This window comes from Thrips palmi, unplaced genomic scaffold, assembly GCF_012932325.1.
Source record: "Thrips palmi isolate BJ-2018 unplaced genomic scaffold, TpBJ-2018v1 HiC_scaffold_19, whole genome shotgun sequence".
Taxonomy (NCBI): domain Eukaryota; kingdom Metazoa; phylum Arthropoda; class Insecta; order Thysanoptera; family Thripidae; genus Thrips; species Thrips palmi.
In genome coordinates this window covers 12,257,469-12,268,970 of record NW_023144628.1, presented here as the reverse complement: position 1 = coordinate 12,268,970, position 11,502 = coordinate 12,257,469, and the positions used below count along the sequence as shown (strand labels likewise).

The 11,502-nt window shown below is 46.3% G+C and overlaps 1 protein-coding gene across 4 annotated transcripts; it reads right to left on the bottom strand.

Moving 5' to 3' along the window:
* Positions 1-3,624: 3,624 nt before the first annotated feature.
* LOC117646045 lies at positions 3,625-10,238 on the bottom strand. 4 transcript variants are annotated; one of them, XM_034386695.1, is made up of 6 exons: positions 9,955-10,238; positions 9,243-9,377; positions 8,009-8,454; positions 7,170-7,321; positions 3,708-3,844; positions 3,625-3,636 (listed from the first exon to the last, which is right to left on the bottom strand). In XM_034386695.1, exons 1-4 carry the CDS (start codon positions 10,165-10,167, stop codon positions 7,255-7,257), a joined length of 861 nt encoding a protein of 286 aa, XP_034242586.1. In that variant the 5' UTR covers positions 10,168-10,238; the 3' UTR covers positions 3,625-3,636; positions 3,708-3,844; positions 7,170-7,254. The 4 variants fall into 4 exon arrangements, with proteins under 4 accessions (XP_034242586.1, XP_034242587.1, XP_034242585.1 ...); XM_034386696.1 differs by lacking the exons at positions 3,625-3,636; positions 3,708-3,844 and adding exons at positions 6,547-6,686; positions 6,762-6,914 and having other exon boundaries at positions 8,296-8,454; XM_034386694.1 differs by lacking the exons at positions 3,625-3,636; positions 3,708-3,844 and adding an exon at positions 6,775-6,914.
* Between the last annotated feature and the right edge of the window lie 1,264 nt (positions 10,239-11,502).

The following is an 11,502-nucleotide window of genomic DNA, read 5'->3' as shown; positions in this document are numbered from 1 at the left end:
CCTAACTAATAGACCATTCTAGTCGTGGTCGAGTCAAGAAAAAGAAGAATCACAGAAGACAACTTTTTAGCACTTTTACTTTAAATAATTAAGACTCTTTGCTTGGAAGAAGTTAGTGAGAATACTGAACAGTAATATACAGTAAGTGCAACATATTTTCAGTGAAAATATGCAGCTTCCATGCCCTAAATGAGCCTTTTGTGATTCTTCTTGTTCCTCACTCAGCTACTACTAGAATGGTCTATTAATAGACGGCCCCTTTTACCACGCTTTAATTCCACCAAAGCATCGTGCGTATGAATAGGGTACTTTCGTAGAATCCTGAACCGGAAGCAAGCAGACCAGCAGACGCCAAATTGGCCGGAAACTAACCTCTCTTTGGATTCAAAACTATAGCCGAGCTGTACAAATATTGCTCGCGAAACTCATATGCACTGCAAACAAAGTATCAAACGACTGTTTATGTGCAAGTGTGGCCGATACGTTTGACGAACGTCTCTTTCCCATGTCAAGTTTGGATCTACTTCCGCCAACATGGCGTCTGTGTGCTTCCGGTTTAGGTATCTACGAAAGTACCCTATTTGGCAGTGGTGAGCCAAGCCAAGGTGAGGTTGCTCGTGCTACTCGCGCCGTCAGGCTACCCCACCATACCCATAAGGGTATTTAGACGAATCCCTGCACCGGAAGCATATCTGACATTCTGACAAGATTTACACGAGTGTGATGAACAATCCGGGATGTCTATGATTTGCTGCCATCACAGGCGCTTTTAATACACATTCTTTAGCAATTCAGCCATTATATCAGGTTTACCTGTTCTTGTCAGCCAGCGTCGGTTCAACGCAAGCAGCTCTAATCTGGACTGGAAATTCCGTCGGCGAGAGTCCACCCGCCTGACCTTTCCAATTCCCACGCCCACGGCCCATGAGCCGCCTTGAGCTTATTGTATAAGTTAAGCTGTTAATTTGAATTCAAATCGTCCAGGAAAATGTGAAGACCATATAAACACCAGATAGCCTTTATTTACAACGTAACTATTTGCATTACAAGACAATTTTTTTTAAAAATTGATGATGTAAATTGATGTACTTAAAAGTCTCGATTCTAGAAAGGTTCCCACTTGGGTCTGTCACACTGCATGCACTGCACCACAGCGTTCGGCAGCACGCGGCGCACCGCGGAGACCTGTTTACGGCATGACGAGAGGTTGTGCTGCAAGGCGTTGTAATTCACCTTCCTGTTCAGCACGACGCGAGAAAGACGAGCGCCGCTCTGGGCCAGCAGGCCTGCCAGGTCCTCATGTATGTGCTTTGGAGCTTTCCTGGGGACACCGAAAGTTCTGACCTTCAGCCACAGCACCTCCAGCGACGCACTGTGGGTCTGCAGCAGCGACAGCAGGGTGGGCCTCGGCAGCTCATTTCCGATAACTCGCAGCCACTGGAGGCCACCCGCGTGCTGCCGAGCGGGCAGCACGAGGGGCTGCACTCTAAATGTCTTACGAAGAAATTTCCCATATTACGAAGGAAATGGCGCAAGCATAATACGAAGGTGGTTTTTCTTCGTATTACGAAGGTTTTTCTTTGTATCTTACAATGAAAAAGCTAAAAAGATTCGTATTACGAAGGAATATTGCTTCGTATTATGCTTGCGCCGAATTCACTGTAACATACGAATAACATAGGTCAAATTTCATTGTAAGACATTTAGAGTGTGGACATGCTGCTCCACAAGCCTGCGTACAATCACCAATTCCATTCGCCGCAGTCGCGGCATGGCGTGCACCGCCCGTAAGTGCTCCGCGGTGGGATTTCCCAAAGAAATCGCTTCAAGCGTCGGGGCAGCAATGCGCAAAACCTCCCACTCCAGAGACACAAGAGCGGAACCTTGGCACGTGAAGTTGGCAAACCGCCGAACCTGCGCACACAGCACGGCATATTGAAAGGGTACACTGTTTGCCTGAGGCCATGTGGGAATCACTGAAAAATCAAGCGCCCCAATAACAGAGAAGGGTCATGATGATGTCAAATGATTAGTGACAAGATGAAATCATTGCCGGCGGTCGAAGTTAGCGATTTTTGACAACAAGTGCATGTCGATTGATATCCTTTTAATGAATATGATATCTTCTGATGGGAATTTGACACAAAATACCCAGCCAAATTCTAGTCATGGGGGATCACTGATGCAGAGCGTCACTAAATTTAACGAGGGGTGAATCACTCATCGTTCTGGTCTACACATGAGTACATGAGTACGGGTGAGTACACCTTGCTTTACTTAAAAATGTCACAATTTTGAACGTTTCAAGGCTTTATTTAGCGTTTTAAACGTAGCCCAACGATGAATCGGTCAAAAAACTACAGAATTTCGCCCTTTTAAAACTTGTGAGTACACTGAGTACGGGCAAATTTGTACACATGAGTACACTAGTGATTCACACCTCGAAATTTAACAATTTTAGCTCACTTGACGTCAACATGACCTTTTTATGGTCTCTGGGCGTGGTCTAGACCACACCAACTGGTGCGGACAATTGGGTGCCGTTTTGGCCGCATCTGTTAGTGTGGTCTAGACCATGTTCCATTACATGGAAAGAAAGACCACACCAAATGTGGTCTACACTCTAAGACTCGTATTGACTTTTTTCTCTCCATTATTGACTTTTTGTCCTTTGATTACGTAGTTTTTTTTAAGCAGTAACAATATGTAGTATTTCCTTGTACAATATTGTTCACTTTAAAGACTAAGGGAAGGTGAAGCACAATGGGACACTTTTCTTTAAATTGACGTAGGCAACGGAGTATTTGACTAAGAATACCCCAAACTGTCCTCAACGATAGTAAATAATTTAGCTACTAGCCGCTAGGGAGAATTATCACGAGGGTTAAGGGAATTTTCCGTAGCTTTTTGTCACAGTGATGCGTGCCAGAAAAAAAGGGAGGCTTATTTGGCTGTCACAGTGTATTCCTTAGACTGTTCTTTGAGGGTACGAAGAAAAAGACAACTTCTTAGCCAACAAAGTAAATCATTCGCTTATGTTCTTGCACAACCAACCAAATCGTTCGTATCGAAGACGGTTCCCTTCCGGGACTTTGAGGCGATGTTTGCTTGGAGCAAGGAAATCATTTCTTGGTACTTTTTAAAGCTAACTGGGACTGAAAATTCACAACCACTACCAGCTTTTGGCTTCAGCGACCAGCTTGGAAGAGAAAATAAGACAATGCCTTCATCGACCATTCATCTTTCATTATCGAACGCATCTCCACACTCATGCGACTCCTGATTGCGACCATTCGCACTCACCCCTTCCTGGCGCAAGCGCTGTAACACGGCTTCCTTCTCTGTCTGACTTTTGTGGCTCAGGTCATACAAGTTGAGCTCCTCGAAGCTCACCTGAACAGCAGGAACTGCAGCAACCACCAACTGTGGAACAGAGATGAATTTGACCTATAAACTAAAATGCCACACAGCGTCTTGAAGGACACGAAAACACCTATCTTTCGAGCCTACCTCGGCATCGTTTTGCATCGTGGTCGGGTGGTCAGGCTCATCCGGATTCTCTGCCTCCACTTTAAATTCCTCACGAATCGACACGTCACCATGGCTTGAATCACCGTCCTCAGGTTGTGGCATGCCCTGCATCGAACAATACATGTTAAGACAAATATGATGATATTACTCAGCTGATTCTTCTCGTTTCCCCTCACCTGTGCCGCACTGGATTGGCTGCCACTCGCGCCGTGCTCGCTGCAGAACTGTGGCTGGGACGGCAGGGCGGCGCCTTGCCCAAAGCAGTCCACACTGAAAGCTTCCTCCTCGACGGCGATGTGGCGTGCACTAGAACCTGGAAAGAACGAAGGAGTGAGTACCGCTTGGCTGCGTGGAGAGAGGTGCTGCCATTCCCAGCCAGCAAAGGAGTGCAGAGCCACCACCAAACAAGGAACACAGCATTCCATAAAAAAGCATAGAAAGCATAGCCGAAAAAGAAAACAGTCACACACTGAGAAAACCTTACCAACTATTTTGGGCCTTACAAAGAAAAGTAGTTTGTATAACAAAGTATTTTGAGCATACATAAGCTTACAAAGAAAATACTTCGTAATCTACGAACTATTTCTTCGTATAACAAAGTTCATTAGTTTGTTATATGTATGCTCAAAATACTTCGTAAGGTTTTAAGAGTGCATGCGAGGATATTTGGTGCCCGGTCCCTGGGGAAAGTGTTGCATATCTGATGGACGAGTCAACCAACGTACAGTCTGCGAAGTACTGCTTTTGTGTCAGGAATTCAGCCGTTTGCAGTGTATATGGTGGCTGGCATGATTTGGACGGAAATATGTTGCGCAGCGTGAAGCAGGGTTATCAGAGCACAGCATACACAAAGACACTACAATCAAACTTTTCTTTTTAAAGACAAAAGTACCGTGCAGTAAACCAATAGCTAAATTGCGATAGACATCTTTTGTTGACCAAACAACGACTCCTTGGAGCTCCTTGGCTGCCCGCACCGACAGGTTTCGTTATAAAGATAGAGCGAGCCCTTCGACAAACAACATGGCATCAAGGCTGTCTATAATTTGCTGCAATATCACATAAGCGCTTTCACGACACGTTGCTTTAGAAGTTCGACTCTTGGGTTGTACTCGTACTGTTCTCGACAGCCAGCGTCAGTTTGATGCATGTGACTCCAATCCGGGCAGGAAATTCCGGCCGCAAGAGTCCACCCTGCCTGAGCTCTCCAGATAATTTTGCTTCATAACACGAAGTATTTCATCGTAGATTTTACAATGCCTTCATTTTCTTCGTAATACGAAGCGATTCTTCGTTCAGTGTTTACTGTGTGGGGGAAACGGAAGTGTGCTAGGCCAAGCACACTCCCATGTGCTTGTCAAAGCATACGTACTCCTATAGACGTGTTATTGTTCCAACACACTCCTGTGGATGTGTCCGGATGTGCGCTTGTCAAGTACGCTCGCAGATGTGTGCTTAATTACATTCCCAAAGCTGAGTACACATTTGATCTCGTAGTGAACTGCTCTTGGCCCATGAGCTCAGTGTCAAAGTTTCACTATTCAAATCAAGTAGGAAAATGAGAAGACCATATAGATGCCGGATAGCTTTAATGTGCAATTCAAAATTTGCATTAACAGACATTATTTTTGATACACAGGTCTCGGCTCTAGAAAGGTTCCATCTCAAGCCTATCACAATGCTTGCACTGCAGCAGGGTGTTTGGCAGAACGCGCCGCACAGCGGCCACCTGTTCGCGGCACGACGAGAGCGTGTGGCGGCGGGGCGACCTGCACAGCACGAGCCGAGAGAGGCGGAGGCCGCACCGCACCAGCAGGCCCGGCAGGTCGTCGTCCACTGCCAGCGGACGGTACCTCTTCTTGGGGGCTTTGGGTGTATCGACGTGCAGCCAGAGCACCTCCAGCGACGCGCGGTGGGCGTGCAGCAGCGAGAGCAGGGCAGACCAGGGCAGTCCTTCAACCCGCAGCCACTGGAGACCCCCGTCGTGCTGCAGAGCGGGCAGCGTCGTGGGCTGCTCGTCGGAAGGCACGAGAGAGCCGACATGTTCCACCTCCATCCGCCGTAGTCGCGGCATGGCGTGTATAGCCTCAAAGTGCCTTTTGCTGAGGCTTCCAACAGAAATCTCCTCAAGTGTAGGGGCGACACTGCGCAGTACCTCCAAGGCGAAGCCAGGGCTGTCACCGAACAACCCGTTGGTCAGCCGCCGAACCTGCACACATCGAAGGGAGTCAAAAGGAAGAGGCGCTAGAAAAAAATCTACGAAAGCATTTGCCTTGTAACTACGAAGGAAATAAGGGCATTGTGGAATTGCTTCGTAACGGAAGAAATCGAAGGCATAGTAGAATAGAGTATTCTAGTCGTCGCCGATCGAAGAACAAGAAGAAGAACAAAGCCGGAACTGGCCCCGGCAACATAACCTCCCAGACTTCTGTGAGTGGACTAGTTTCTGAGTTTTTTGTGGCGTATATCCTTCATAAGCACTTTTGTTTGTTCCAAACAGTTTTTGACTCAGGAAATAAAAATATTTGTCGACATTTCTCGTTGGAACCGGGTTTGATACCTACTCCGATTCTTCCCGGCTTCCGGTTTTGTTCTTCTTTTTGTTCTTCGATCGGCGACGACTAGAATGCTCTATTGCTTCGGAACATGAAGACATGCTTCGTAAGACGAAGGATTTTGCTTGATAATCCAAAGCAATTCTGCGTAGTACAACGCCTTCGTCTTCTTTACGAATTGATGCTTTGAAGACTTCTTTTCTGTAGGTAAAGTGTCAACCCCAGCATAGTGAGTGAAAACTGCAAAGTCTACAAATTATTTTCTTCATAATTCGAACGAAAATAGGCATTGAAGAATTGCTTCGTTTTATGAAGAAATGCTTCCTATTACGAAGAGCTCTGCTTCATAATACGAAGCGTTTCTTCGTAGATTTTACAATGCCTTCATTTTCTTTGCATTATGAAGCGTGGAATAAATGCACTGGGACCCCGGAGTGTGACATCACGTTCCAGACTCACCCCTCCTTGCTGGCGCAAGAGTGCTAACGCTGCTTTCTTCGCTGGTAGACTTTGGCCTCTTAGAGACCGATACAGGTCCTGAAAGTCGAGCTCCAGAATGCCCTTCTGGACTGCAGGCATCGCTGTTGCAGGGAGCTTTTCCTACAGAATAGAGAAGCAGTGGACGAGTTGAACAATCGTACCACGAACATTTTCAAATGAAAAGACGATATTTACCATAGAGGACCTTCCCCTGGAATTGGTTTCTTCATCGACCTGCTTCTGGACCACATCGTGAGGGTCATCAAGTTTCTCTTCCTTCACTTTAAATTCACAGTGAATCGTCAGGTCGCCAAGGCTTGAATGGCAGTTGTCAAGTTCTGGCATGCCCTGATCAAGCGAACAAAACAGGAATCAGGGAATAAGTCGCAATAACTCGTCGGAAAAGGACACACTTCGACTTAAAACGATACTGCAAATGAGTTATAACCAGGTAACATTTTGAGGGTTAAAAGGTCATTTATGACTGATTTCCATTCAAACGAATGCTCAAAGGACAGGTAATTTTGTCACATTCGTTGTAACGTGGTGTCACGTTCCTACAATGAGAGTGTGCGCTTGAGATTTTAGAATTGCCTCCCTCACCTGCGCCGCAGTGGATGGGTTCCCGTCCTGGTGCCCTCCGCGTTCACTCGAAGCGTGCGGTTTGTAAAGCGGGAGTCCGCGTGTATCATAGCTGTCGAAGTGAAAGGTCCTCTGGACGACGATGTGCGCTGCAGGGCCGGCAACCGCAGGGCCTGAAAAAGAAGACATGGTGTTAGAACCACAAGCTGTCAGACAAACTATGGAGGGGTGCAAAGCCGTCATCAAGGATAGAGGGCAGCTGCTTATATGCATAGAACATGCAAAGCAAACCGGACGCAACTATACAAACAACATGAAAGTACACCGGGGACAGGTATATTCATAGAACATCGAAAAAACATGTGTGAGATCGTGCACCCAAGTGCACCGGGTTTAACAAGCATGCAGATGGGTAATTTACATCGCACTTCCGCGTTGTGCAGTGTACTGCGGCCGACGCAACGTCATTATAAAAACAACTTTCAACCTTTTTTTCAACAAATTTATTGCGTGGACGAACGCACTAGCGCGATGAGGAGGGTGTGGCACAAAGCATTAACACTGTTTTACCTTAATCAGTTCTAGCCTGAACCATAAGGAGATTCATTTTTTTTAAAAACTTAGTCTTCGAAAAGAAAATATTTGCAACAACAGTAATCCTAAAAGAAAGATAAGACGGCAGATGGTTTAAAGATTTAATACGAAGATTTGGTTCACAAATTTACAATTGCTGTTTCTAAAAAAGTTCCGACGGAACCTTCGCACACTTCTGACACTGCACCTCAGTGCCCGGCAGGATGAGGCGTAGTGCTGCCACCTGTGCACGGCAACCCTTTTGCCAATGGCCCTTGCTCGTGTACCTCCGCAACACGAGCCGCGATAGGCGGAGATCGCACTGAGCCAGTAGGTCGATCAAGTCATCAACGGGTTCTCTAGGCCCACTGTGGCACTCTCCGGGAACGGAGGATCTCACGGACGGCAACTCGGCCTCCAGGATCAGGACCTCCAGGGAGGCACTAAGGGCCTGGAGCAGCGAGAGCAGGGTGGGCCGAGGCAGGCCGGCGACACTCAGCCACTTGAGGCCACCCTGAGCCTTGGGCAGCACAAGCGTCGAGAGCGGTGAAGAACGAGGCGCCCTGGAGCTGACACGCATGCGTCTCAGCCGAGGCATGCCTTGCACCGCGAGAAGGTGCTCCTCGCTGGGGTCGAAAATGCAGACCTCCTCCAGCGTGGAGGCGGCACAACAGAGCACGTCCAAGGCCCACGAAGAGTCTGCGTTACACCACACGTTGTTCAGCCGCCGAACCTGGACACACAAACAAGGCCTCGACTCAGTGCACAGTGAAAATTTAAGTCGTCACTTGATGACAATTTTAAGGCTTATTTTTCTTACAACTATGTCATCAAAAAAATTGATGACATGGTTGTTACCCCTATGCAATAAGTATAGGAGCTTTGATGAAAATATCATCAATTTGTGATGAGATTGTCATGATTTGAAAGTGATGAAAATGTCATCCGCGTTTTTGTCATAAGTGACGACTACACAGTGGGTGAAGATGTGTGTGACAAAGGTATACTCCCTCACAACCGTGTGAACCATTTAAGGCCTTGCAAAGAAAAGTTGCTTGTCAAAACAAAGTACTTTGAGCAAGATACTAAGTAAGCTAACAAAGAAACTGCCACTGCTTCGTAATTAAAAAGCTATTCTTTCGCATAACAAACTAAGAAGTTAGCATAAAGCATATGCTACACTTAGTAAGGTTTTAAGCCTGTGATCAGAGGACTTGGTCCTAGCTGTTTGCCGCAGCTCAAATATGAACCCGGTACTGAACCCATCGCCATCGAACGCGAGGGGTGAATCACTCAACGTTCTAGTATCATGGTGTAAATGTTCTGTATTTTGGTGATGCAGCTGACTTTATAACATACCATTGAGAATTCACTGTGTCTTATAGATATTTTGATGAATTTTGATAGTATTATGGAGAAAATCTCCACCATAATATGGTGATGCAGCCTTTCACCGTCTGAAATTTCTAGTGCTCGTCTCAGGAAACCCACTTGCCACCTGCCAGAGCGTGGTGAACTCACCCCTAGCTGCTGCAATCGCTTCAGCGTTGCTACTTTTTCTTCCAGGCTTTCCCCTGGTTCAACTCGGCAGAGGTCATTCAAGTCGAGCTCCTCAATGCACCCCTGAGCCGAGGGCCTCGCTGCGAACTGCGGTTCCTGCGCAGAAGGAAAAAGACAACTACTGACCATTGGCATTGCATAACCTATGAAGATCCATACACTAAATGTTTATGTACTTTCATTGACCATTTTTACGTAATTTTACTACAAATTGGTACATAATTTCATAACATACCTACACACACAAATGCATGCCTGCAAGTACACAATTACCAACTTGGCTAAGCACACACTCACTAACATATACTTGGCATGTACACACTTACATCTGCATGTTTGGCGCCATAGAACTTTATTCTACGCATATGCATTTGTGTGTACTTGTCGTGTACACATATGCAAGTGAGTAAATTAGCTAAGTAAGCGTTTGTAAGTGTGTACGAGCAAAGTGTGCTTTTGTTAGGGAGTACTTGTAATGAGTAGACAGTTAGGTTTGCATTGTAGGAACAATGTTTCCCGGTTGCGCGTAAGTATCTATGAAATTGTACCTTATTTGTAAACAAACTTACTAACTTACACATAACTTAAATACACCTGCGCAAATACGGAAATTCATAATGTGTACATGCAGTTCACAAGTATTAAATGTTCACTGGCCGTTGTGAAGACATACCTCGGCATCCTCCTCCTGCACACCTACTGCTTCGAGGTTTGCGTGCGTCCCGAACTTCAGAAGCGGCTCCCGGGGTCCGAAGTTGTTGATGCAGAAGGCTTTCTTGACGGAGATGCGCGCTGTAGGACCGGCTGGAGCACCTGGAAAACAAAACACGGTATTAGTACCACTTGGTGGCAGGCAGGATTTTGGGAATTCTACCAGGTCCAACATTTAGAGCATCTACACCGGTCACCGAATTGCAAAATACCATCAATAAACTGCAAGCTCAGTTCATCACTGAAAATCTATCGGCGTGACTTCGTGCCGCTGCAGGGGCGTGAATTAAGTGTCACGCCAATAAACGGCATGACACAAGAGTCACGCCAAAAATCGGCGTGACTCAAATATTCACGCCAATTTTTGGAGTGAATTCCTTGTCATGCCGCTTTTTGGCATGACTTGTCTCGTAAAACGCGTTGTCATTCACGCCAAATGACGGCGTGACTCACATGTCACGCCGTTTATCGGCGTGAATTTCGTGTCACGCCAATTTTTGGTGTGACTTTTTGTCATGCCACAATTGGGCTGTGTGTCCGACCTTTACGTTTTCAGTGATTGTTCATTTCCGCGAACAGGCAAATAACCCACTGCGTGCGTGCAAAATTAATTCAACTGTTTTGGTGTGAAAACACCACCACCACATGCACTTTATTGCACTTGCAACCGACCAGGCACTTCGTGTGCACGTTCGGTCAAACTAAGCATACTCACAATGAAGCCGATCATGGATGAAATGGACGCTTTTGCCAATGTGTGCTCATGAGAGTCAACGCCCAGTGATAACAAATTCCCAAAACGAATTAGTTAGTAAATGTTTCAGTGTGAACAGAACGTGCCTCACGTGATATCAACCATCGGGTAAACTGCTCATTGCTACGATGTATGTGTCAGGCATGAGCAAGTAGCAGTGTACATGGTGGCTGATGCCATGCAAACCAAATTGTGCACACACACAAATTTTAATGCCCATTCAACGACTGGAGCTAAAAATGCGTCTTGAATTTTGGCCCCCTCCAGCGGCCTTCCGAGCCACTGAGCGCGGTGTCTCCAACATGCTGAGGCCAACTCTGGGTCAGCTTCAGCTGTCAGGCCGGCTCCCTCCCGCACTCAAAAAAGTCAACAAGGCGTCTCTTTTGTACTTTCGAAGAAAATGAAGGCATTGTAGAATTGCTTTGGACTACGAAGGAATGCTTCGTACTACGAAGGATTTAGCTTCATAATCCGAAGGATTTCTTCTTGACTTTAAAATGCCCTCGTGTTCTTCGCATTACGAAGCGATGCTTCGTAGCCTCTTTTCAGTGTGGAGGGCGAGTGTGCTAGTGATGATCCTGCGTATCGAATGTGTTTGAAAAATCAACCGAACATAAAATGTTAACTATACAATGAGAGAAATTACAACTAAACGGTGTAAAACACGGAGAAGGAATGTGTTTGGTCAACGAATCTGTTGCATTGATAGGACAAAGATCGTCAGATGAGCTTCGAGAAACGCTCGTTGCAGTCTGC

Coding starts and splice junctions, on each gene's coding strand:
- LOC117646045 (XM_034386693.1), bottom strand. CDS start 10,167: ATGTTGGACCTGGTAGAATTCCCAAAATCCTGCCTGCCACCAAGTGGT. Junction 9,378..9,954: donor TGCAGGAGGAGGATGCCGAG/GTATGTCTTCAC, acceptor CCTTCTGCGCAG/GAACCGCAGTTCGCAGCGAG. Junction 8,455..9,242: donor AGCGATTGCAGCAGCTAGGG/GTGAGTTCACCA, acceptor TTGTGTGTCCAG/GTTCGGCGGCTGAACAACGT.